Below are 26,851 nucleotides of genomic sequence, written 5' to 3' on the forward strand. Positions count from 1 at the left end.
AGGCATCATTGCTGAGCCACTCTGACACAAAACAACATGACACTCGTCACACAAATACTACACAAAACGTGAATGGGGTACCTGTGTAACTTCCAAATGCACGGTCTCCTTCACTCATGGATGGAATACCAGTTTGCTTGCCAATTTGTTTGGAAGATTTCTGATACTTTATTTACAATAACGCTCCGAATTGAAAATAAAATTGATATTCATAATATAACAGAGGCGACATCCTGATTATCAGAATTTTCAATTCAGTTTTGACAGACGATTAGGCTATGGCTCATTTGCACTTATAATAAGTCAATTCGTTGAATAACAGGAACTTGCCAAGAAAACAGCAAAAATTTCATCTAAATATCATACCACAGAATTACAGGATACCACACTGGGTCATTTGATTGCTATGTAAAATCGTGAAATGAAGCAACAGGATCCCCTAGTGGTGAAATAACTTTTAACCTCAATGTATTTAGAAAATCATGTCTAACAGAAGGTAAACTAAACAAATTGTACATAACAATAGAAAGCAATGCTTTTTGCCCAAACAACACCAAACATGGAAAGCAGAGTCCTTATCTCTTTGCTGTTCATGAGAGTTCACCACGTGAAAATTGGTTGCCAAATATCCTATATTACAACGGCAACAAATCAAAAGGTACTTAATTGGTTGTAAAGCATTTTTAAGTCTCCTGAGAATAACAAAGGAAACAATAAGAATACGTTGTTGCTCTTTTTAATAGGACAAGGCACAAGCAACAAGTGGAAAAGAGATCAAGTTAATCCAAAATGCTGAATATTTGTTTTTGTCTGGCATACTACCTTAAATTCAAACAGGAGCATTTGGTGCATCCTGCAAAGTTCAGGAAGACCTAATTGCAAAAATAAGTGGCAAGAGACTCCTGGAAACATCAATTACTTTGTTTCACACCATTTGGAATGTAAATCCAGTGTAATGCCAAACCTAGCTTAGAGTGCACTTCTTCAACTTATTTAAAGACTTCATTTAGGTTTTGAACGATTGGAAGAGGGTACTGTGTAAGTACACGTCCAGGCATACATAAATCCTTCCTAAATAATCACACGTAATTTTACTTTTGTGCAGTTCTATGGGCCCAGCAGTTCTCCAGCATCATCATTTGAGAGCCCCAGATCCCGCCCCAGGTATATTTCCTCCTGCCACCTTTGTTCACACCTTAGAACTACCTGAATCAGAATTACATAATTGTGGAATTCAGGACTGCCTAAATTGGTGGACCTTCAATTAGGTTGCATTTTTATTCTCTGGAGAAAAGAGAATAAAGATTTATCTCAAATGTCAGAGTGCTATTAAGTGTAAGAAAGTCTCTTGGTCAGCACAATATAACCTATTAGAATATCTAATAGGTCTAAGGTCAATTAAAAATGTCAGACCTGGGATTGATAGGATTTGTTAGGCAAAAGAATTAATAGTTACAGAAGCAAGTTGGGTTGGTAGAGTTAAGATATGCCCAAGCCATGATCTAACTGAATGATGGAACAGATTTGATGGGCATGAAGTTGACACAAGTAACAGAAGCAGGGTTGAACACATGTGGAAGTTAAACTATAGTCATCAGCTTTAAGATAAATATTGGTAGTGTAAATACGCAGTACCAGGTAGAGTATCTGGGGTTACATAATTGCTTACTTTCAAAATAAGAATGGCAAGGTCAGATTTGCATGGTGCAGACAATGGCAACAAAGTAATTGTCAACCTATTCAATCCAAATAATTTTAGTCAAGACTTCACTCATTTAGGTACAAAAAAGTTTCCACCATAAGCAACAGAAGCATTCAGTAGAGAGATCAAAGAGGCCAAAGTGTTATTAAAATAAATGGAGTGTCATTTATCACGGCTATCTGTACCATAAAATAAAATTACGACTACCAAATCGTTTCTGGATGTTCCTTGTAATTTATACAACGTTGTTCATGGCTTTATTAATTTACTTTCTGCTGTCTTAGACTGTCTAGACTGCGCATCATCTCTCATGGTATAGATTCCTTATTTGCTTTTGGCATGTAAGCAAAATATAGGAAAGGTAGAACTGCATGATTGAGAACGGGAGTTATCCAAAGTTCCCTCAGTCCTCAACAAAGTTCCAGAAGCTGCCATAGATGGAAAGTCAAGTATACAAGTCCCGTTGCTGGCATTCAATACTATCATGGCCAGTTTTAGGTCCACCACAATAGGAACATACAGCACAGGAACGGCCCTTCAGTCCACCATATCTGCGTGGACTATAATGCCATTCTAAACTAATTCCATCTATCCATAGGTGGTCCGTATCCCTCTATTCCCTGTCTCTTCATGTATCTAAATGCCTTTTAAAACATTCCGGGCACCTACCCTTCTTTACATAAAAATTTGCCTTGCATACCTTCTTTAAACTACCTCCCCCTCACCTTATACCTACGCCCCCAGTATTTGCCATTTCCATCCTTGCAAAAAAGACTCTGACCACCCAACATATCCATTTCTGTCAATTTACATGCTTCTGTTGGGTCGCCCCCTCAGTCTCCAATGCATTTGCAAAAACAATCTAAATTTGTCTAACCTCTCTGTATAGCTAACACACCCCAATCCAGGCAACATCCTGGTAACACATGAATTATGTGTGTGCACGTGCCAGTGCGTGGGTGTGTGTTTGTCTAGATATTTCCTGGGAACAGCTATAGCTTTACTGGGGTGCTTCCATGGATATATAGCAATTCGTGAACATTATGTAGAGCAAGATGCTACTTCCTTAGGCTATCTAAGCACCTGTCTTGTGTCGCAACTCATCTATTCCCCTGTCCCCAAAGTTGCGGTGAGTAAAGATGATCTGAGTACAAGAAATGACTCATTCAAACGGCAGTGTGGAGGAACAGCGGGATCTTGGTGTTCAAGTGCATAGCTCCCTCAAAGTTGCCACCCAGGTGGATAAGGTTGTTAAGAAAGCACATGGTGTTTTGGCTTTCATTAACAGGGGGATCGAGTTTAAAAGCTGTGAGGTTATGCTGCAGCTCTACAAAACCCTGGTGAGACCACACTTGGAATATTGTGTCCAGTTCTGGTCGCCCTATTATAGGAAAGATGTGGAGGCTTTGGAGAGAGTGCAAAGGAGGTTTACCAGGATGCTGCCTGGACTGGAGGGCTTGTCTTACAAGGAGAGGTTGACTGAGCTCGGACTTTTCTCTCTGGAGAGAAGGAGGAAGAGAGGTGACCTGATCGAGGTGTACAAGGTAATGAGAGGCATGGATAGAGTCGATAGCCAGAGACTTTTCCCCAGGGCAGGATTGACTGCCACGAGGGGTCATAGTTTTAAGGTGTTAGGAGGAAGGTATAGAGGAGACGTCAGAGGGAGGTTCTTCACCCAGAGAGTTGTGAGCACATGGAATAGTTTACCAGTGGTGGTCGTGGAAGCCGAGTCATTAGTGACATTTAAGCGACTGCTGGGCATGCACATGGACAGCAGTGAATTGAGGTGAATGTAAGTTAGGTTATTTTATTTTTGGATTAGGAATATTCCACGGCACAACATCGTGGGCCGAAGGGCCTGTACTGTGCTGTACTTTTCTATGTTCTATGTTCTATGTAAACCTCTTTAGCACACTCTCCAAAGACTCCAAATATTTCCATGACTGTGGTGAACAGAACTGCACAATATTCCAAATGCAGCCTAACTAAAAAAAGTTTTATACAGCTGCAACATGACTTGCCAACTTATCTACTCAATGCACTGACCGATGAAGATAAGCAAGCCGTATGCCTTCTTTACCACCTTATCCACTTGTGTTGCCACTTTCAGGGAGCTATGTATTGCATCCCAAGATCATTCTGTAAATCAAAACTCCTATGGTTCCTTCCATTTACAGTAGTATTTCCTCTTGCATTTGACCTTCCAAAATGCATCACCTCACACTCTCTTGGACTAAGATCTATTTGCTATTTCTCCATTCAACTTTCCAACTTATCTATATCCTGGCTGTATCCTTTGACAATGTTCCTCACTATCTACAACTCAACCAATCTTCATAAAAACCAAAAGAACTGTGGATACTGTAAATCAAGAATAAAAACAAAGTTGCTGGAAAAGCTCAGCAGGTCTGGCAGCATCTGTTAACATTTCAGGTCCGGTGACCCTCAAAACTAATGGTGGCTGGGAAAACACCAGTTTCTGCAGAAAATTGGGAGGTGGGTGGGTAGGGAGTAAATGTTAGGGTAGAGCCTTAAGAGACAGAAAGACAGTTGGACAGACAAAGATGTTGATAATGATCAGGCTGGGGGGTGAACAGTTGTTAATAGAGACTATTAGTGACTAAAAACAGGTAGTATAATGGCAGGCTATGTGAATAACAAGCCTGGTGTGTGGGGCAGGAGCTGGGACATGGGAGAGTTTAGGCCCTAAAATTATTGAAGTGGAAAATTAGGTGTTATTCTTCCAGCTCGCATTGAGATTCGGTGGAACACTGCAGCAAGGCAAAGACAGAGAAGTTGCCAGGGAATAGGATGGCGTGTTAAAATGGCAGGCAACAGGTAGTTCAGGGTCTTTTTTGCCAGCAGAACGTAGATGTTCTGCGAAGCAGTCACCCAGTCTATTCTTCATTTCCCCAGTGTAGAGAAGTCCACATTGTGAGCAGCAAATGCAGTAGACTCTAGGATGTGCAAGTAAAGTGTTGTATCGCCTGGAAGGCACGTTTGGGCCCTTGGATACGAGGGAGGGAGGAGTAAATGGGCAAGTGTCAGACGTTCGACAGTTACAGGGGTAAGTGCTGCAGAGGTGTTGGTTGGGGGGTTGAAGGAAGCGTAGACCGGGGTATCCAGAGGGGAACAGTCTCTGCAGAAGGCAGACAAGGGAGAGGAAGGGAATATGTGTCTGGTGGTGGCATCTCGCTGGAGGTGGTAGAAATGGTGTCTGATGATCATGTTGTCTGCAAACTTACTAGTCATGCCACCTACATTTTTATCCAGGTGCTAGCAGTGATCCTTTTGGAACACCACTGGTTGCAGACATCAAGTCAGAAAAACACCCGTCAACAACTTTGTCTTCTATGACTATACCAATTTTGTATTCAAACTACCAACTCACCGTGGATCCCATGTGAGTTAATCATCTGAACAGTCTACCTTGAGGGACCTTGTCAAATGCTTCCGTAAAGTCCACGTTGGCAACATCCACTGCCACACCCTGAACCATTTTCATCACTTCCTCCAAAAACGCAATTAAGTTTGTCAGGCAAGACCTCCGAAGCACAAAGCCCCTACCTTTTTTGTGACATCAGCAAAACTAGTAACCATATCTTTAGCCCCTTCAAAGTCATAAATATAAATTGTATAGAGTTGAGGCCCAGCGTTGATCCCTAGGCACACAGTTCATTACATGTCTTCAACTAAATGATGACATTTTATGCCTACTATTTCCTGTTAGCTCGCCAATCTTATATACATACAATTGTTACCTCCTACAGCACCAGCTTTTATTTTATACAACATCCTTTGATGTATCATCTTATCAAATGCCTTCTGAAAATCTAAATGCAGAATAAATCCACTGGAGTAGCTCTTGTGGTGCAGTGGCAATGTCACTATCTCTGACCAAAGAGGCGTGGGTTCAAGCTCTACCTGACTCACGGCAGTACTGCAACACATGTGAGCAGGTTAACTAAGATATCAAAAACATTCCTCAGTTCCTCTAGATCCACAGCACATGTTACTTCTTCAAAGAACTCCAATAAACTGGTTAAACATGGTTTCCCTTTGGCAAGACTACACTGACTCTGCCCAATTACCTGAACATATCTGCATGCCAAGCTTTAATGTCTTTTATAATGGTTAACATCTGTCAGAGGGTAAATGTTAAGATAAATGGCTTGTAATTACATGCTTTGCCTCCCTCCCATTTTAAAGAAAGGAGTTACAAGACAGTTGGATAGTGGGGGAGGGCCTAGTGGCATTATTGCTGGACTGTTAATCCAAAGACCAGAAAACATTCTGGGGACTCGGTTCAAATCCACCATGGCAGATGGTGGAATTTAAATGCAATAAATATCTGGAATTAAGAATCTAATGATGACCATGAATCCATTGTTGATTGTCAGGAAAAACCCGAAGGTTCACTAATGTCCTTTAGGGAAGGAAACTGCCATCCTTACCTGGTCTGGTCTACATGTGACTCCAGGTCCACAGCAATGTGGTTGACTCTTAACTGCCCTCTGGGCAATTAGGAATGGGCAATAAATGCTGCCTAGCCAGTGATGTCCTCATTCCGTTAATGAATAAAGAAAAATAAACATTTACTATTTTAAAATCTAACAGTAGCTTCCCTGAATCTAAAGATTTTTGGAATATTAGAAGCAGTGCATCAATCAACTTATTCATCAGTGAATCAGAATAACAATTAAAAAAACTAATTTTGGGGGATTACACCAGATCTTTTCTTACATTCAATATCACAATACATCACAGTCCAACATGTATCAGTTTCTGTTCTATGTTTGGAGAAATAGTAATGAAATACAGAAACTACAACATAATTCTTAAACCTTCAATGAATCATATACCAATCAGATTCTTAGTTTGAAAACAGACTGAAAATGAATTTTTACCAGACAGATCTGTGTCCTGAACAAATGTGGATTATTTATGTTAAAAAAATGTTAATAGTGACTATATGTGTCACCAGTCTAAGCATTTAAAATGCACACAACTTACTGTTTTTCCCTCAAGATTTCTACCATAAATTCACTTCTTTCCCAGTGGAAGGAAACTACCATGTGAAAGCTGGCTCAGCTACTCTGTGAGCTAGCTTCAGGCTGCAGAACTAAAATTCAGTCTCAGCATAATTTGTAATTGGAGATCGAAGTCTAATGAATGGTCTTTTAGAGTAGACAAATGACCAAGTGATGTTCATCACAAAAATAGTTTCAAACACAAACAAATAAATCCTGCACTATGTGGGGCACGCTTCTTTGTCCTGTCAAAGTGACATAACACATAAGGCACTAGGTGACTATAACTCAATTACATGAGATCCCAGCAGTCTTCATCAATATTGAAGAGACAACTTACGTTTGTAATTGAACATAATGTCATTCAAAGCACATGCCTTGAACAATCTATCGTGCTGTCAGTAGAAACTTGTACTAAATTGCAGTCAAACATAAAAGTGGAAATAGTGGCGTTTCTGTTCAAAAACGCGTGCGCGCACATGCATGACATTGAGTATTAAACCATCACACACTGTTTCACTACACTGTGTCAGAAGTCTTAAATTTGAATATTCCTAGAAACAATCAACTTTTGCCACAAATGCACAGTAGGCCTTTCAAATCGACAAATATGGTAGAACACACCAAACACTTCAGAGAATTCAAATACGGACAATTCATTTGTCTGACAGCATATTATGGTACCTGTTCAGTCAGCATGGAATAAATGGACAGCGGTTTCATCAACTCAGCTGAAGAAAAATTGAATAGATATTCTGCTGAAAGCCAGAATTCCAAAGGCTTGAATTCTAGAATACAGTACAATGAAGGAGAAGGCCATTTACCTCACTGAATCCGCAGATCATCTTTCAAAGTATAATCCAGTTATTTCTGGTATCATGTCTCGATATCAAAAGAATCCCCAGTGCGGAAACAGGCCATTTGGCCCAACAAGTCCACATCGATTCTCCAAAGGGCATCCCACCCAGACTCACCCCCAACCTTAGCCCTGTAACCTTGTATTTCTCATGGCTAAACCACCTAATGTATAGAGTCCTGGACACCATGGACAACTGGCATGGCAATCTTCTCTCTCATGGTCCCTTTGAGGGCTACTTCTCAAATTGCATCCTGCTCTCTACCAAAGCTCGCATTTCAAATTTCAGTCACAATGTGGAAATACATTTTTCCGATGCAAGAACATAAGAAAGAAAAGCAAGAGTAGCCTATTTGATCCCTCCACCATACCCCACCCTCAATAAGGTCATTACTGGTCTGATTTTATCTGATTTCACTTTCCTACCTCCACTCCCATTTTGCATCTAGTTCACCGCCAATAACTTTAGATCGCTTTCCCTCTGATTATTGATCCTTCTATCAGTCGAAGTTTCTTATTGTTTGCTCTACCTAAATCCTACGTGAATTCAATCACTTCTGCAAAATCTGCTCCAAGGAGGATAACACTATCCTCTCTAATCTATCCACTCAAGTATTAATCACTCATTTCAGTAACTATTCGAGTAAATCTCTTCAGCAACCTTTCAAAAACTTTCACATCCTCTCCAACGTTGAATATCTAGAACTGAACATATTAATCCAGTTAGGGACAAACTTGTGTTTTACGTTGGTTTAGCAAAACATACAAGATTCAGACTACCAATCTACAGGGTTGGAAAACTTTAAGGCCCTATTTCACAAGCATCACTGAAGGGAAACCTGATTAGAAAACCTGTTTAACATACTTGACATGTCTCAGTTCACATAGCTTAAAATTTGCAATTATAAGACACTACAGCATCAAAACAAGTTATTTGGTCTATCTGCTTTATCCACCAGATCTGATCTACTGCCAGATTTCCCCTTTTTCAAGAAATTAAAAATCTTATTTAAAATAATAATCAAATAGACTTTTCTTCAACAGTAGTTTGTAGCAGAAAATTTCAAGTTTAACCAATCTGTGTGTGATAGTAGTAAAAAAATCACTTAATTACTCAGATTTGCGCATCTCACCCACCACTAAAAACAATAGCTCACATACCACTGGGAGGACAACGTGAAATAGATAATCCCAATATCCCCACCATTTTCCACTTAAATGCTTCTTCTCATTGTGAAAAGACAAAGGCAAAAGTCACAATGTTCAAGCAAAACTATATACAAACTTCAGGAACATTATCTAATCTTCCTGGAATAAAAACAAAGTGCAGGAAACAGGTCAGGCAACACTGGAAGAGAAACAGAGCAACAACATTTCAGGTTCATAACCTTAAAATTGAAGCTCAGACTGTGACAAAGAAATTGGGAAGAAGAAAAAGTAGGATGAGAGTTAGTATAATTTAGATAGCTGCGGGACTTTATTCGCTTGTAGCAGATGTCAATAAAATGAGAAGAGCTCTAATTGTATAGCAGGTGGAAGTTATTACTCCTCAACTCTGAAACCGTGCATTCTGAGCAATGACCATAGCTTCACACCCTTCTCTACTTTTCAGCCCAGTTATTTCTAGCATGTGACCTGGAATACCTGGTTCCACCTCGCCAGCAATTCTCTCAATCTGCACTGCCTTTAAGTCATTGCACTCCGTGTCTGACATTCAGTAGATATTTATCTATACAACCTGTTCAGAGATGTTATTACACACCTCTGGAGCAGGTAGAACTTGAACCCAAGACATCCTGGCCCAGGGGTAGGTACACCACTGCTGTGTCACAAAAACCTCACCCAACATTCAGTATTATATGGTTATTAACTTTCTCCACTTGAATATTGCAATGATCAAAGCCACTGTCCCTAATTCCACACTACAAACTCCGTTCCATAGTCACTGACACTATTCATTTCTCTGTAATTGTAATCTTATTCAAATCAGCTTATTATTCACAACCTTGACATAATATGCCATGTCTTATTCACCCATCATTTCTCTGTGCATTGACCTGCATTAAGTCACAGTAAAGCAACATGTTAACTTTAAAATTTTCTTGCTAGTTTTAAAATCCCTCATCGGAGGCTGAGGGGTAACCTTATAGAGGTTTATAAAATCGTGAGGGGCATGGATAGGGTGAATAGGTAAGGTCTTTTCCCTGGGGGGGGTAGGAGAGTCCAAAACTAGAGGGTGCAGGTGTAAGGTGAGAGAGGAAAGATATAAAAGGGACCTGAGGGGCAATGTTTTCACACAAAGTAGTGCGTACATGGAATTAGCTGCTAGAGGTGTGATGGAGGCTGGTGCAATTACAATATTTAAAAGGCATCTGGGTGGGTATGTGAATAGGAAGGGTTTAAGAGGTATATGGGCCAACTGCTGGCAAATGGGACTAGATTTATATAGGATATCTGAATGGCATAGACGAATTGGACCGAAGGCTGTTTCCATGCTGTATGACTCAATGACATCACCTCTACCTCTAACCTCCTCCAGCTTCTCAGCTCGAGATATCAGGACTAATCCTCTAACTCTAGCCACTTGCACATCCTAATTTAATGTGTCTACCACTGATGACTATGTATTTGGCTGCTAATGCCTAATCTTTGGATTTTCTTTCTCATCTTAAGGAATTGAGACACTTCTTAAACCTAGCTCTCTGACTGATTTTCAAAAGATAACTATATGTCAGGATAGACAACACTCCTGCACAGTGTCCTGGGAATAATATACTGTGTGCTGTACTGAAGGCACAACATAAAAACTTGTTGTTGTCACTAATGGGAGGCAAGAATGAAAGGTACAGGAAGAATGGTTTAATGAGATGGCCAGAAGTAAAGAAACAAATCCAGAAGAGTATCCTTACTCTCTAGGATGACCCTGGAGTAGTGGTTAAATCTGGTAACAGCATTCACAATGGTGCAGGAGATAACAAAGTGTGGAGCTGGATGAACACAGCAACTTTTCAGGCCTAGACCCTTATAGTCAGCTTTCCTGCTCCTAAGATGCTGCTTGGCCTGCTGTGTTCATCCAGCTCCTCACTTGTTATCTCGGATTCTCCAGCATCTGCAGTTCCTATTATCTCTGACACAATGGTGTCTGATATAGACAGCCACGATTTCTGATGCATAGCTAAACCCACTGTGTGGGAAATATGCTCGGCTGCACCCTTTGAACTGGGGGGGAAAATCAGGACGGAAGAGATTAAGGATAGTATAAAGACAAGGGCTGCACATGTTGGAGATGAAGGCGCGGGCACACAGATTAATAGCTGCAGAAGTGAAAGGAAAGGCCAAAGGTCTCAGCACCTGGTAGCCTGAAAGTTCAATTTGCAAAAGATTTGGGGGAAATCGGTCAGGGATAGGTTCAGAAGGAGTTTAATATTCGAAACAATAATGTATTTTCTCTTCACACAGTGGCAGATGTTTTGGGTAAAATTAGCTCCAGGATGGCTATGCAGGGTGAGCACCGCCAAACTGACACAGAATCAATAACTGAGACTGAGGCCAAGTAGAATTATTAAGAGATGTAGATGTTGGAGAGTTAGGTTGTGCCTACATGGGTAATGTTGCAACAGAGACAAATGGCTGGGAAAGCTCAACAGGTCTGGCAGGATCTGTAGAGAGAAATCACAGTTAATGTTCTGAGGAAGGCTCACCGGACCCGAAACGTTAACTCTGAGATTTCCCTCACAGATCACCCGCTGAGCTTTTCGTTTCTGATTCCCATTTAGGTTTAACAGTTCCCTGCCAAGTGGGGTTGGAGTGTAAGGGCTGGAGGAAGGGGCTCTGTTCTTTCCCCGCCTCGCCCTCTCCCTCTCACTCACCAGGACGGCGCGGTCCTGCTCGGTCACTCGGGACCGCTTCTTCCGGCCGAAGAGGTTCCCCATTTGCGCTGCTTCGGGCCCGAGCCCAGCCACATACCCGCCCCGGAGGGAGGGAGCCGCAGCGATTCACTCTTCACACCCCTCCCCGGTTCCTCAAGTTGCAGGAAAAGACCGGCGCCTCCAGCCTAGGCCGCACCGTCACCACGGTAACCACACCCGCGACGGCAGGCCACCAAGATCAAAATTAACCGCGTTTTCGTCGACTCGAAATCACAGTCTCCTGCTCCAAGGGGCATCCGGCCCATCGTGTCAGTACCAGCGCTTGAAATAAACAGCCTTACCAAATGACAGTCTTCGGCTTTCTCCATATACCACTACATATTCTTATCGTCTAAATAATCATCCAAAACCAAAAACAATTGAATTTTTTATTAACTCCTAATCAACCCAGGAATAATGTTAAAAATTATTATTTATTACCGACCCTCAGAGCATCCCATCCAGATCCATCCCCCTAAAAACACATCCCTGAACACTACGGGCAATTTAGCATGGTCAATCCACCTAGCCTGCATATCTTTGGACTGTAGGAAGAAACCAGAGCACCCAGCGGAAACCCACACAGATAATCGCCCAAAGTGGGGGATCAAACCCAGATCCCTTGTGCTGTGAGGCAGTACTGCTAACCACTGTGCCACCCTATCCGCATATGTACTCGCTGATGTATTATGTACTAAGTACTCACCCAAGACACAAAGCTGGAAGCAGAGCATGGCATGAGGCTGGTAAAGTAAGACCATTTGATTTACTATGCACCCAATTTTAAAACCTTTGGGAAGTTAAAGTTTGTATGAGAATATGAGGGACATAAAGCACAACGAAATGCACAATTTAGACTAAAATAAAATAGAATCCTATGCAAAATTCATCTAAAGAATCTCAAACAATTCAACACCTCATCGTCCATTCCCGCCACAACCCTTCTCCTTCCTGGATAATCTCAGAAGGTGTAAATCGTGCCCCTTGCCTGCTTCCTTCCACCCATAACACCCTTTATTTTGACTGTCATATGTGTGTAGAGGTTTTGTAAGAGGTTAGAGCATGTAATAAATAGTAATTCTTGTTAAATAGAGAAACGTGGTTGGTATTTTCTGTCTAAGAGACAGATAAACTACGGAAGCTTGCATATAAAACCTTTAATTTTTCTGATGATTGTGGAAATAATCGATCTTGATTTCCAACATGCTCCCCCTTTGAGGTATAACACGTGGCTCCTCATTGGATCTAATGCTGACCCTGATTTCTTTTGTAAACCAAGTTTGGGCCTGTTGTGTCCTTTTGCACAAAAGAATGCATGACTGCTGCAATGCTTTTTATTAGTTCCTTAAATATTAATCGTTGCCTATTCACTTTCATGTCCTTCGGTTGTTACGTAGTCTATCTCAGCAAACTTTGGAAAAAGCAACAAGTTAAGGGAGTACTCACAGAATGGCAGGACACTGGGAAGCTAAGAGGTGCAGAGGGATTTGGGGAGCTTGTCTACAGATCCCTGAAAGTGTCAGAATGGGTTAATAGGGTCATTACGAAGGTATATGGTACACATGCTATAATCAGTCATGACATAGATCATTATAATAGAGAGGTTACATGGGAGCTGAACAATACCTTCATCAGGCTACAGCTGGACTACAGAACACAGTTCTGGTTGCCTCACTTGATTATACCAAAGTGGGTGCAGAGGAGATTCACCAGGAAAACCTTAGCTATAAACAGAGGCTGGATTGGCTTAAATTGTTTACTTTAGAGTAAGGAAGGTTGAGGGGGCACCTGATTGAAGTGTATAATATTATAGGGGCACAGACAGGGTGGACAGGAAGCAGTCATTCTCCTAAGTTGAATGGTCAAAAACAAGGAAGTCATAATTTTAGGAGGTTTCAAAGGGGATTTGAGGAAAAACCTTTTCATCCAGTGGTTAGTGGGAATCCAGAATGTACTGCTTGGGATGGTAATTGAGGCAGAGAACTTCACAACTTTTAAAAAGAACATGGATGAGCACTTAATGTTGTGACATTCAAGGCTATGAGCCAAGCGCTGGACAGTGGGATTAGTGTAGTTAGGTCAGCACAGATGTGATGGGCCAAAAGGCTGCTTCTGTGCTGCCTAACTCTATGACTCTCTCTATAACTCACCTCTCATACCTTCATAGTTTCCTTTGTTTAGATTGAGGATTCTAGTTTAGAATTGGACTACTTCACTTTCTATCCTTTTGAAGAATTCTGTCATGTTGTCATCACTTTCTCCTGAAAGGTGTCTCACAACAAGATTATTAATTCACACCTTAATACACAAAAATAAATTTGTATGGCCTATTCCCTGTTTGGTTCCTCAATGTACAGGCCTAAAAAACAATCTTGGCCATACTCCAGGAATTCATCTGCCATGGTATCATTTTTAGTGTTATTTTTAATACTTGGAAGTGGTATCTCACGGAACTGAATGGCTGATTCCACCACCTCATCACCTGCAGCAAATAATCTGCAGGAGAGGAACACGGCAGGACTTGAACCCCGAAAACTCCACAAATAACACCAAAGTAAATCACTGAGGTAGCTAGAACTGCAGATGCTAGAGTCAGAGATAACACAGTGTGGAGCTGGAGGAACACAGCAGGCCAGGCAGCATCAGAAGAGCAGGAAAGCTGATGTTTCAGGTTGGGACCATTCTTCAGAAAAATTTCTGAAATTTGTTATCTCCAAAACAAAGTAAGATGTTTGCCCAGTTTGTATGGAGAATCACCCATGATTGCTATAACATCATTGTTACATGCATCTCTAATTCTCTGTTTCATGCCATCCCTGACCTTACCGCTTTTCTTTGCAAGCCAAAGGACAACTCCCACTAATGTTCCCACTTCTGTCTTTTTTTGCTTCTTACCCAGTCACCACATAGACTATGCTACTTATAGGTTTCCTGTGCCAATACCCTTTCTCGCTATTTCACTGAATTCATCTTTCATTAACAATGATACCCTGCCTCCTTTCATTTTTTGCCTCTCCTTCCCGATTGGATACCCTTGAATATTCAGGTTCCAGCCTTGATTTCCCTGCAGCCATGATTCCAGAATCACTATAACATCATACCAACCTATTTGCGCTGTTAATTCATCTACCTTATTGTGAATACTCCATGCATTCAGAATTATACCTTTAGGCTTGGCTTTTAGGCATTTTTACACATTTTCTTTGTATTCCAGTCCTATTTGCTGCTAGTACATGTTTTCTCTGCCTCCCACGTTTCCCTTCTACTTTTATATCTCTCACTTCTATCTTCTTTTCCCTCACTCAGTCTCCCCATCATTTTCCTGTTCACCCGCCAGTGTAGTTGAAAACTTCCCCATTTTCCTAGTGGATATCTCTGTAAGAATAGCAGTCCCGGTCTTGCTGGGATGCAACCCATCTTTCCAATGCCTCAAGAATATTGGCGTCATGTCTGCAGCTGCAAAAATGACTATCTGTTTCCCCTATGACCGAATCCTCTATCGCAATTGCCCTTCCACTCTTTTTTCCTTTCACTGCTCACATTGCTGAACCACTCCTGGTGCCACAGACGTAGTGTTTTTACACTGTCTGGTGGTCATTCATTCCCTTTCTGCCTGAGTACCATTTAGCAAGGTGACCACTTCGCTGTACATGCTAATCTCAATAATTTCAGCCGTGTGGATACTCCACAGCGATACTAGCCACTGTTCCAGATCTGAAACATGGATTTTCAGTAGTTGTAGTTGGATAAACCTCCCACACACATGGGCCTCCTGAACAGTGTTAGTGTCTCTGGCTTCGCACATTGCGCAGGAACATAGAACATAGAACATTACAGCACAGTACAGGCCCTTCGGCCTTCGATGTTGTGCTGACCTGTCATACCGATCTCAAGCCCATCTAACCTACACTATTCCATGTACGTCCATATGCTTGTCCAATGATGACTTAAATGTACCTAAAGTTGGCGAATTTACTACCGTTGCAGGCAAAGCGTTCCATTCCCTTACTATTCTCTGAGTAAAGAAACTACCTCTGACATCTGTCCTATATCTTTCACCCCTCAATTTAAAGCTATGCCCCCTCGTGCTCGCCGTCACCATCCTAGGAAAAAGGCTCTCCCTATCCACCCTATCTAACCCTCTGATTATTTTATATGTTTCAATTAAGTCACCTCTCAATCTTCTTCTCTCTAACGAAAACAGCCTCAAGTCTCTCAGCCTTTCCTCGTAAGACCTTCCCTCCATACCAGGCAACATCCTAGTAAATCTCCTCTGCACCCTTTCCAAAGCTTCCACATCCTTCTTATAATGCGGTGAACCGTACACAATACTCCAAGTGTGGCCGCACCAGAGTTTTGTACAGCTGCAGCATAACCTCTTGGTTCCGGAACTCGATCCCTCTATTAATAAAAGCTAAAACACTGTATGCCTTATTGCCAGCCCTGTCAACCTGGGTGGCAACATTCAAGGATCTGTGTACATGGACACCGAGATCTCTCTGCTCATCTACACTACTGAGAATCTTACCATTAGCCCAGTACTTTGCCTTCCGGTTACTCCTACCAAAGTGCATCACCTCACACTTGTCTGCATTAAACTCTATATGCCACCTCTCAGCCCAGCTCTGCAGCTTATCTATGTCTCTCTGTAACCTACAGCATCCTTCGTCACTATCCACAACTCCACCGACCTTAGTGTCGTCTGCAAATGTACTAACCCATCCTTCTACGCCCTCATCCAGGTCATTTATAAAAATGACAAACAGCAGTGGACCCAACACCGACCCTTGCGGTACACCAATAGTAACTGGCCTCCAGGATGAACATTTCCCATCAACTACCACCCTCTGTCTTCTTCCAGCAAGCCAATTTCTGATCCAAACTTCTATGTCTCTCACAATTCCATTCCTCCGTATTTTGTGGAGAACCTTATCGAATGCCTTGCTGAAATCCATATACACCACATCAACCGGTTTACTCTCATCTACCTGGTTGGTCACCTTCTCAAAGAACTCAATAAGGTTTGTGAGGCATGACCTACCCTTCACAAAACCGAGCTGACTATCCCTAATCAAATTATTCTTTTCTAGATGATTATAAGTCCTATCTCTTATAACCTTTTCCAACACTTTACCAACAACTGAGGTAAGGCTCACTGGTCTATAATTACCAGGGTTGTCTCTCCTCCCCTTCTTGAACAGGGGAACCACATTTGCTATTCTCCAGTCATCTGGCACTATTCCTGTAGACAATGACGACTTAAAGATCAATTCCAAAGGCTCGGCAATCTCTTCCCTGGCTTCTTAGAGGATCCTAGGATAAATCCCATCCGGCCCAGGGGACTTATCTATCTTCACACTCTTGTAGGATTTCTAATACTTCTTCCTTGTGAACCTCAATCCCACCTAGTCTCATTGCCCGTATCTCAGTATTCTCCTCGACAACATTGTCGTTTTCTAGAGTGAATACTGTTGAAAAATATTCATTTAGTGCTTCCCGTATCTCCTCTGACTCCACACACTACTTCCCACTACTATCCTTGATTGGCCCTAATCTTACTTTCGTCATTCTTTTATTTCTTAAATACCTATAGAAAGCCTTAGGGTTTACCTTGATCCTATCATCCAACAACTTCTCATGTCTCCTCCTGGCTCTTCTGAGCTCACTCTTTAGGTCTTTCCTGGCTACCTTGTAGCCCTCAAAAGCCCTAACTGAGCCTTCACATCTCATCCTCACATAAGCCTTCTTCTTCCTCTTGACCAGAGATTCCACTTCCTCCGTAAACCACGGCTCCTGTGCTCTACAGCTTCCTCCCTGCCTGACAGGTACATACTTATCTAGGACACATAGGAGCATTTCCTTGAGTAAGCTCCACATTTCTAATGTGCCCATCCCTTGCAGTTTCCTTCCCCATCCTATGCTCCCTAAATCTTGCCTAATCTCATCATAATTGCCTTTCCCCCAGCTATAACTCTTGCCCAGTGGTATACACCTATCCCTTTCCATCACTAAAGTAAACATAACAGAATTGTGATCGCTATCACCAAAGTGCTCACCTACTTCCAAATCTAACACCTGACCAGGCTCATTACCCAGTACCAAATCTAATGTGGCTTCACCCCTTGTTGGCCTATCTACATACTCTGTCAGGAAGCCCTCCTGCACACACTGGATAAAAACTGACCCATCTATAGTACTCGAACTGTAGTGTTCCCAGTCAATATTTGGAAAGTTGAAGTCCCCCATGACAACTACCCTGTCTCTCTTACTCCTATCGAGAATCATCTTTGCTATCCTTTCCTCTACATATCTGGAACTATTTGGAGACCTATAGAAAGCTCCCAACAGGGTGACCTCCTTTCCTGTTTCTAACCTCAGCCCATACTACCTCAGTTGACGAGTCCCCAAACATCCTTTCTGCAATTGTAATAGTGTCCTTGACCAACAATACCACACCTCCGCCCCTTTTACCATCTTCTCAGTTCTTACTGAAACATCTAAATCCCGGAACCTGCAACAACCATTCCTGTCCCTGCTCTATCCATGTCTCCGAAATGGCCACAACATCGAAGTCCCAGGTACTAACCCATGCTGCAAGTTCACCCACCTTATTCCGGACGCTCCTGGCATTGAAGTAGACACACTTCAAACCAAATTCTTCCTTGCTGGTGCCATCTTGCATCCCTGAAACTTTATTTCAGACCTCCCTACTCTCAACCTTTTCTATACTCGAATTACAATTTTGGTTCCCATCCCCCTGCTGAATTAGTTTAAACCCATACGAATAGCCTTAGCAAATTTCCCCCCCAGGATATCGGTACCCCTCTGGTTCAGGTGAAGACCATCTTGCTTGTAGAGGTCCCACCTACCCCAGAAAGAGCCACAATTAACCAAGAATCCAAAACCCTCCCTCCTGCACCATCCCTGTAGCCATGTGTTCAACTCCCCTCTCTCCCTATTCCTCGCCTCACTAGCACGTGGCACGGGCAACAAACCAGAGACAACAACTCTGTTCGTCCTAGCTCTCAGCTTCCATCCTAGCTCCCTGAATTTCTGCCTTAAATCCCCGTCTCTCTTCCTACCTATGTCGTTGGTGCCAATGTGGACCACCACTTGGGGCTGCTCCCCCTCCCCCTTAAGTATCCCAAAAACAGGATCAGAGACATCACGCACCCTGGCACCTGGGAGGCAACACACCAACCGTGAGCCTCTCTCTTGTCCCCACAGAACCTCCTATCTGTCCCCCTAACTATGGAGTCCCCAATGACTACTGCTCTGCTCCTCCTCTCCCTTCCCTTCTGAGCAGCAGGGACAGACTCTGTGCCAGAGACCCCTGGTAAGTCGTTTCCCCCCCCCCCCCAACAGTATCCAAAACGGTATACTTATTGTTGAGGGGAATGGCCACAGGGGATCCCTGCACTGCCTGCCAGTTCCCTTTCCGTCCCCTGACAGTAACCCATAGGAGGAGCATTCCATTGGGTCAAACTGCCCTCCCTTGATTCACCCTTAAATTACACTCTTTTGTTGGAGCTCTCACTGCTTTTTCATTGTTTTTATTTTATTCTTTGCCAAATTGAGGTTTGGAACTGTGAACTGAGTCTGCGAGCTGAAGTTAACTTTTGGACTGCAAGTAACAACTCATTTAAAAAGGAAAACTAACATACAGGCTTTTGTTTATTCATGAGGCTGGGCCTGGAAGTTATTTGCAGGCTGGTTCCTGGTCAAGATTCTGCAGATGTTTCATCACGAGGAAAAGCATTATGTTTAAACAGATAATAGAAGTTGGCTATTAATGAGGACAGTACCTGGAAATTGGTTCCAGCAAGTCTGGAAAATATCTGATATAACAAGGTGTAGAGCTGGATGAACACAGCAGGGCAAGCAGCATCAGCGGAGCAGGAAAGCCGATGTTTCGGGTCTGGACCCTTCTTCAGAATCTTTTTCTGTTCGTTTTTCTGACGAAGGGTCTAGACCCAAAACATCAGCTTTCCTGCTCCTCTGATGCTGCTTGACCTGCTCTGTTCATCCAGCTCTACACCTTGTTGTCTCAGATTCTGCAGCATCGGCAGTTCCTACTATCTCCGGAAAATATCTTGCGCTCAAGCAAATGGCAGTTGTTGAATGGTAACTGGGACTGCATGGAGGAGACAGTCAATCTGTCAGGGAGTGGTCAGAGTTTGAATTGGGTTTTGTACTTGTTGTTCTTGGGGAAGGAATCTGGCTATGATACTACAGCAAGAGGATTCGAAAGCTCCTGCCTCATCTCCCTTTATCAGCTCTTGGAAGTTCAGAGAATAGAAAACTAAGTTCTGAGCATGTTTGCCTTAGTCTGGGTGAAGTTCGACCTTGATTGACATCTACAGAAAGTCAACCAAAAAGACTATCATCTGTGTCTATTGAACAGCGCATTGTGAAAACCACTTAAGTAATCTGGCCAATTTTGTTTATTTTTTATCACTCAACTGCGTTTCTTTGTCTGCCTTTTGTGTGAATTGGGCTAAACGCAAAGATTTTTAGGTTTAAAGTATAGACCAATTAGGTTACTTTAATGTTTCATTTAGTTCTACTGAAGTTATTGTATAATTAATAAATTGCTAAGACTATTGTTTAAGTTGAAAACCAGTGTTGAGGATTGAATATTCACAAAGTCTGTGATTGGTTATTCAAAAAGTCTGCCATTAAGGTTAATCTGAGAGTCTTTGAAGGTTCTATATTTACTGTGTTGTGAATTCAGAGGTGGAAAAGCTGTTTTCATTCAGCTATCTGTCTCTGTGTCGTTTCCACATAATTCTTCACATTTAAAGATGTTTAAATATATGCTAGTGGCCTTAACCTATTCCTTATGATTTTAATTCTCTCAACCTAAAGACCATTTTTTACTTTAAAGACAGGACTGTAGAAATACTCACCCAACCTTATTTACCAAAGAAGCACTTATCCCATGCCGGCTTCAAGCCCCAGTTGATGGTGTTATGTATTCCCTGCAATGCCACTCTTGAATATCTTGAAAACTCTCCACCCCTCCATCCTGCCCAGTTTTTCAACTCCAGGTGCCAGGCATTGATTTGTATGAACAGTATAGAACCCATAAACTTTCCACCTCTCTTCAGTTCCAAAGGAAAATCATTAGCGTTGAAACATTAGCTCTGTTTTTCTCTGCATAGATTCTATCAGACCTGCTGACTTTCTCCAGCAATTTCTGTTTTTCAGTCAATGGTTTGTAAGGCATTGGTGAATCCACAAGGATCTAACTAAGAAAATGGTCCTCAGCAACTTACCAAATTATCGGAAAGAGACATCAGACCAAGATGTCGATGTTCATAGAATCCCTAGAAAATGACGTTCGTGCCCAATTATTTTTAAAAGTCTATGGATATATATTTTCAGTGTTCCATTTCCAAAAGTCCTATTTCTAAGTTTTAAGTGCTCTGTTCAGAAATAGTTATCTCAGACTTTCTGTGCAACCGTACAGTTAATTTTTATTTTAGAAAATCTCTGGGATTGAAGTAAGTTAGGCCATAAACTGAGTCGTAAGAATAGAGCTAGCAAATATTACTTTAAATAAATTTAAATTTAGATTTAGAATTTAGAAATAAATCGTGAAATTTTTACCATGAAACTTATTTCTGTTTCCTCTCATTGGGCTTGCAACAGGATATTTGCTACATAGTTGAAAAGCGAACAACTGCAGGATTATAGGGAAGAATGGGAAAGTGGGATGAATTGTACAACTCTTTCTAAGAGCCAGCACAATCACAGTAGGCCATTGTACTCATTCTACGCAACGTGATTCTATGTGTGGATTCATGTGCCACTCTTAGGAGCTGAACAAAAGGCAGGTGGGGAAACCCCTTTAAGAGAACTCAGAATCCCAATGGCAGTTGACCTTTCACAATTATGTTCTCCAAACCTTAAAGACAGGTTGAGCTTCCCAACAGCAATTAGCTTCTCCCTGGAAAACAAATATTTCTCTTCTGATATCTGACTGTTTGCCTAGTGAACTAGACTTCTTCCCAGGCTGCAGAGATCAATAGTCACTGCTTTGACCTTCTTGGAAGTTTTTGATAAATACGATATTGATTGGGATTGTTGGCCTGCAAATGAAGCTGCATTGAGAGACGGTACCAAGAGAATGGAGGATTGCAGGCCAGAGAACAGGGAGCTGGTGGGACGGAAGTCAGTGGAAGACAACTAGGGTAAGCAAGGCATGCATGCTTCTGCCCTATTGTAAGGTGCTGGAGATGATTGCTAGGCAGCATGCAACACAGAGTTGAATCCAAATGTCAGGGTTGATGACAATAAAAGTTGATTCCCAAGGTCTAAATGGGGTATGGAGAGTATAGTCACAGTGAGAGTGAGGAGTTTGATATGGTCGGGTCATCGACAGGTACTGAATGGTCTCATACTGGGGAAAAGTGTCATGGAAAGTCAGGGTGCAGAAGACCTAGAGAACAGAATGGAGTCAGAAAGGGCATGGACATATTGATAGTCACAAGCTCATGAAAGGCAGGAAGGCCCACACTTTTATTATGATAGAGTTGATGTCATAGAAGACAGAGGAAGGCCAAAGTGGTGTTGGTGAAAGATGATGAGGTAAACTTGGTGGGTGATGGAAGCCCAAATGTGCTGGAACACGTTGGGCTAGTTCATTTTCATTTCACTACGAGGTACATGGAAATGTGGACACTCACAGATGTGCAGCACTCAGAAGAGAAGGAGGAACTTATCAGACAGGAGGAGTAAATGCTGCAATGTTTGGGCTGAGGAAAGCAGCATCCTACTAATAATGAGTTAAGCGGATGGAGAACCATGCTCCGCTGAGGTTTCGTCTCGAAGGTCAAACGCCCAAGAAAGCAGTATGAGATCCCACCAAGGACAAGAACTGCAGTAAATTCTGTATTGATTGATATTTCCTTATGACCCAGGCATGGTCAGGATGAATTATCAAAGGAGGGCATGGAGAAAAAGCAACATTCTCCTGGATCAGATCCTTCAGTTTCCCAGGTAGCTGCTTATGGCAGACAAAGAGGAAGGTTTCTAATTGCACAGCAGTGCTTTCTTGACTGTGTATCTGGGCTTATGAAAGCAAACTCAGTGTGTTGGAGGAAGGATGCCTGCATGCAGATTTCATTACTTCCAGTCAATGGATGCTGTCTCTACACACAGATACATATAAATGAGAGGATCTCCGGGACCCTGTGGGATGCTGAATGCCATTGTGGATTTAATGGGGTGGGAGAAGGCCATCAGAACACTGTGGCCAGGCCTAGACCTTGGCCTCAGCTTGGCTTAAAGGACTACATTTGAAGGGGAAACTTAAAAGAGTGTTTTAACTAGATGTTGTAATCTGTCGACAAGTCTCCTCAGGCCTGCATGATGATGGCTCAAAACAGTCCTGCCTTTTTACTGGCCCTTGTCCAACTGAGATGGAACCAGCACAGGGTGACCCAGGACCAGAGGAACAGAAGCAGTAACAGAGCCTCTAGAAATGCAGCAACCTGGCCACCACTAAGGAGATAGCAAGCTTCTACCCAAAACCCAATATATCGGAGCCTTTGCAGTGACCTTCAGAGGGGTAGTAGTAGGGACTATATAATATTTCAGTAACTTTTTCACATGACAGGCTTAAGATAGAATCCCAGAATAAAAAGCAACACAGATAAATATAGAGATTAATAGCAAATTAGAACACACACAAGACACTAATGCTCAATGAGATTCTTGTCCCTTGTCAAGTAATGGCCTTGGTCCTTCCACTGAATAAGATTGACACATAAAGGTTGCAGTGCTCGATATAATAATGCCTTTTACGGCAGGAAATCTGCCATCTTTACCTGGTCTGCCCTAAACATCAGACACACAGCAATGTGACTGACTCATAATTACTCTCTGAAATAGCCTGATAGTCATTTTCCTCAAGAGGAACAAAGGAAAGGCAACAAGTCACTCTCAAATCCATTTGAAGAATGAAAAAGGAAGTGCTTAAAATGGAGTAGGTATACTATAATGCACCATGTCTCTATTCAGGAAGGATATTAGGAAACACAGAGAGTGACAGAAATTTGGAACTCTGGCTCTGGATAGGACATGGACTCTGGGGCAATTGGAGCTTTCAAGTTTGAGATCTATAGATTTTTGTCAGGCAAGGGTAATGGAGCAAAGGAAGGGAAATGGAGTTTATATACAGATCAGCCAGCATTGATCTGAATGGTGGAGAACACTCAAAGACCGGAATAGGGTCATCTGGCTTACCTGCCCCTTAAGATGTAATAAACCTTTCGCACCTCAATTTTTAAAATATTCTTAATGATGAAACCACTAGATGGCACTAAAAGATTTATGTTTAGCATGATTTTTCACTTACATCTTAATGATATGAAACCACAAAGCTTTCTTCAATCAAAATTAAACTTTTATCAAGAGTGGTAAAACATATCAGTGGACAAGCCAAAAACCTAGACACGGCCCTTGAGACTAATTTGGTCAATCAGAATTTATTATAATGACCAAGCATTAACACAAGAGAAAGCAACAGAAAGCATAGAGTTAGAATAAGTGGGTTTTGTTTTCTGATTGAAAACATGTAACTAGTGGGCTGCCACAGCATTCAGTCCTCAGGCACCAACTATTTACTGACTATATGATTGACTTGGATGTGGGGATAGAATGTACTGTAGTCAAATTCACAGTCAACACCAAGATAGACAAATAAGTAAGCTGCAATGAAGAAATAAGAAATTTAGAAATGGATATGGACAGGTTAGGCGATTGGGCCATAAATTGGCAGATGAAGTTTAATGTGGGTAAGTACGAAGTTGTCCTTTTTGTTCAGAGGAATAGAGAGGCAACTTATCATCCAAATGTAGAGAAACTTCAGAATGCTTCAGTGCAAAAAGGATCTGGGTGTTCTTGTGCACAAAAATGAAAGAAAACCAAGCATACAGGTACAGCAGGTAATAAGGAAGGCAAATGTAGTTTTGGCATTTATTGTTAAGAGAATGGTATGTAAAATTAGGGATGTGTTGCAGCAACTGTAGAGGGCGTTAGTGAGAATGCGCCTGGAGTACTGCACATGATTTAGGCCCCCTTACTCGAGGAGGGATAAAGTTACATTTGAGAGAGTTCAGAGGACGTTCACTAGACTAATTTCTGAGATGACGAGTTTATCAAGAGCAATTGAGCAGTTTAGACCTTTACTGTCTGGAGTTTAGAGGTCTGAGTGGAGATCTAATTGAGGTATATAAGATAGGAAGGGTATTGACAAAGTCGACCTGGAGAGGATGTTTCCTTAAGTGGGTGAATCTAGAACAAAAGTTCTTTATTTTAGGATAAGGGGTAGCGAATTTAAAGCAGAGATGAGAAGAAATTACTTATTGTAGGAATCTGTGGATTTCACTACCTCAGTGGATGCTAGAACATTGGGTAAATTTAAGGAGGGGGATAGACAGGTTTTTAATTAGTAATGAGTTGAGCAGGAAAGTGGAGACCAGATAAGATAAGTGGAAATAGACAAGATCAACCATGATTATATCAAATGGTAGAGCAAGCTCAAGGGATCTGAATGGCTTACTCCTATTCCCAGGTTTCATGTTCTTATGCGAAGTAATCTCCAACAAAGAAAGAAAGAGCTGTGTTTATGTAGGTGGTTGCAAAGTGCTTGGCGATCAGCATTGTCCTGAAGTCATGAAAGTCTTGATATATGTTCTATGTTTCCAGATCTACAGGACTGCAGAAGAGATTTATGAGATTAGTTTCAGGGATGAAGCACTTCAGTTATGAGGAAAGAATGGAGAAATTGGGACTGTTTTCCTTAGAAAGGAGAAGACTAAGAGGACACGATGTTTTTTACTCCAGTAAAATATAAAATAATCACTAGTTGTGTGCTAACATATATTGTCAAATTACTTCATTTCATAACAAAATCACTCTCAAAGATTGATGGGCATTAAGAGAAATTTGTGCGTTCTAATTAAAAAAGCACTGTTGTCCTAATAAAATATATTTATCCCCCAGTTAGTTACAGTATTCTGCAAAACAAGTTGAAGTTAATCATGTTCTCTCTGAGATTAAACGATACAAAATAGATTGCAGCACATAAAGATGGATTTTCTTGCCGTGATTTGATTTTTGCTAAGTTTGTGAGAGGTTCATATGAGAGCATTCGTTTGGCAGCTGCTTTCTAAACAATCCATTTCCCTAGAGAACCTTTGGATAAAAATGACAATGTTATAGAAGCAAAGCTTGCAAAAGCCGACACTGATCCCAGAAAATGAACAACTCAATGTTGACCTTGATTGCCAATAGAATCACACGGCTTTGAAGGCAGCCATCGGTCACTGTGTCTGTGCCAGCATTTTTGATGGAGCTAAGCAAATAATCCCATTCCACCTCTGGCTCATTTTTCCCAAAGGTCAGCAATTTTTTCCCCTTTTAAATATATTCATTTATAAGTACAATAACATGTAAAGACAGGTTTGTACATTAAGCTGTAGATACACCTGCAGTTCCTTTCCCATAAATTGCAAGAGGATAATAACTTAAACACTAAAGAAAGAAATTCAAACATGAAACACAAATTCAGTGAAATAAGTTCTGAAGTCCTTTGAAGAGGTGACATTTTACATTAAATATTACACCATCTGTCTAATGTTAAGCATTCTTACACTTGTTTACTGATAGATTTCAATCTTTACATCAGAAAAGCAAAAGCATATTTGAATTTCACCATCACTTCCCTGAATGTCACAACAGTTATTCCAACACTTCCAACACGCAATCCAGTTCACAGGGTGCTGATAACCCATCCAATTCTGACGTTTCATGAACATTCGTTCCCATCCTCTCATTTTCCCAGTTCCTTCCTTGTTCATAAAGAGTTAGGGACAAACTGTTAAATGAATGTACACTTACAGTGCCACATTCACCGATGCCCTGAAATCGGCAGCTCAGCAAAAATGAGCAGCTACACAAAGACCTTCAAGAAACACGCCATGAAGCTCTGGCATTTTAGGTTCAAACATGATTATTTCAAACTTCTGGGATCAAGAAGGCAAAACAAACGCATTTCCCAATTCAGAGAAAGTAGGAACTGCAGATGCTGGAGAATCTGAGATAACAAGGTGTAGAGCTGGATGATCACAGCAGGCCAGGCAGCATCAGAGGAGCAGGAAAGCTGACGTTTCGGGCCTTGGCCCTTCTTCAGAACCTTTTTCTGTTCCTTTTTCTAAATAAGGGTCTAGACCCAAAATCTAGACCCAAAATGTCAGCCTTCCTGCTCCACTGATGCTGCTTGGCCTGCTGTGTTCACCCAGCTCTACACCTTGTTACCCCACATTTCCAAATTCAGCCTGGTAGC

General features: G+C 41.7%; 1 protein-coding gene across 1 annotated transcript in view; it reads right to left on the minus strand.

Moving 5' to 3' along the window:
- Positions 1-11,675, minus strand: part of chmp6b (charged multivesicular body protein 6b) — a 30,774-nt gene extending 19,099 nt beyond the window's left edge. Inside the window, exon 1 of the mRNA XM_048555581.2 lies at positions 11,458-11,675. Within this exon, the coding sequence (XP_048411538.1) occupies positions 11,458-11,520 (63 nt within the window). The 5' untranslated portion in view covers positions 11,521-11,675. The remainder of the gene's footprint in view (positions 1-11,457) is intronic.
- Between the last annotated feature and the right edge of the window lie 15,176 nt (positions 11,676-26,851).

Source organism: Stegostoma tigrinum, chromosome 22 (assembly GCF_030684315.1).
Source record: "Stegostoma tigrinum isolate sSteTig4 chromosome 22, sSteTig4.hap1, whole genome shotgun sequence".
Taxonomy (NCBI): Eukaryota; Metazoa; Chordata; class Chondrichthyes; order Orectolobiformes; family Stegostomatidae; genus Stegostoma; species Stegostoma tigrinum.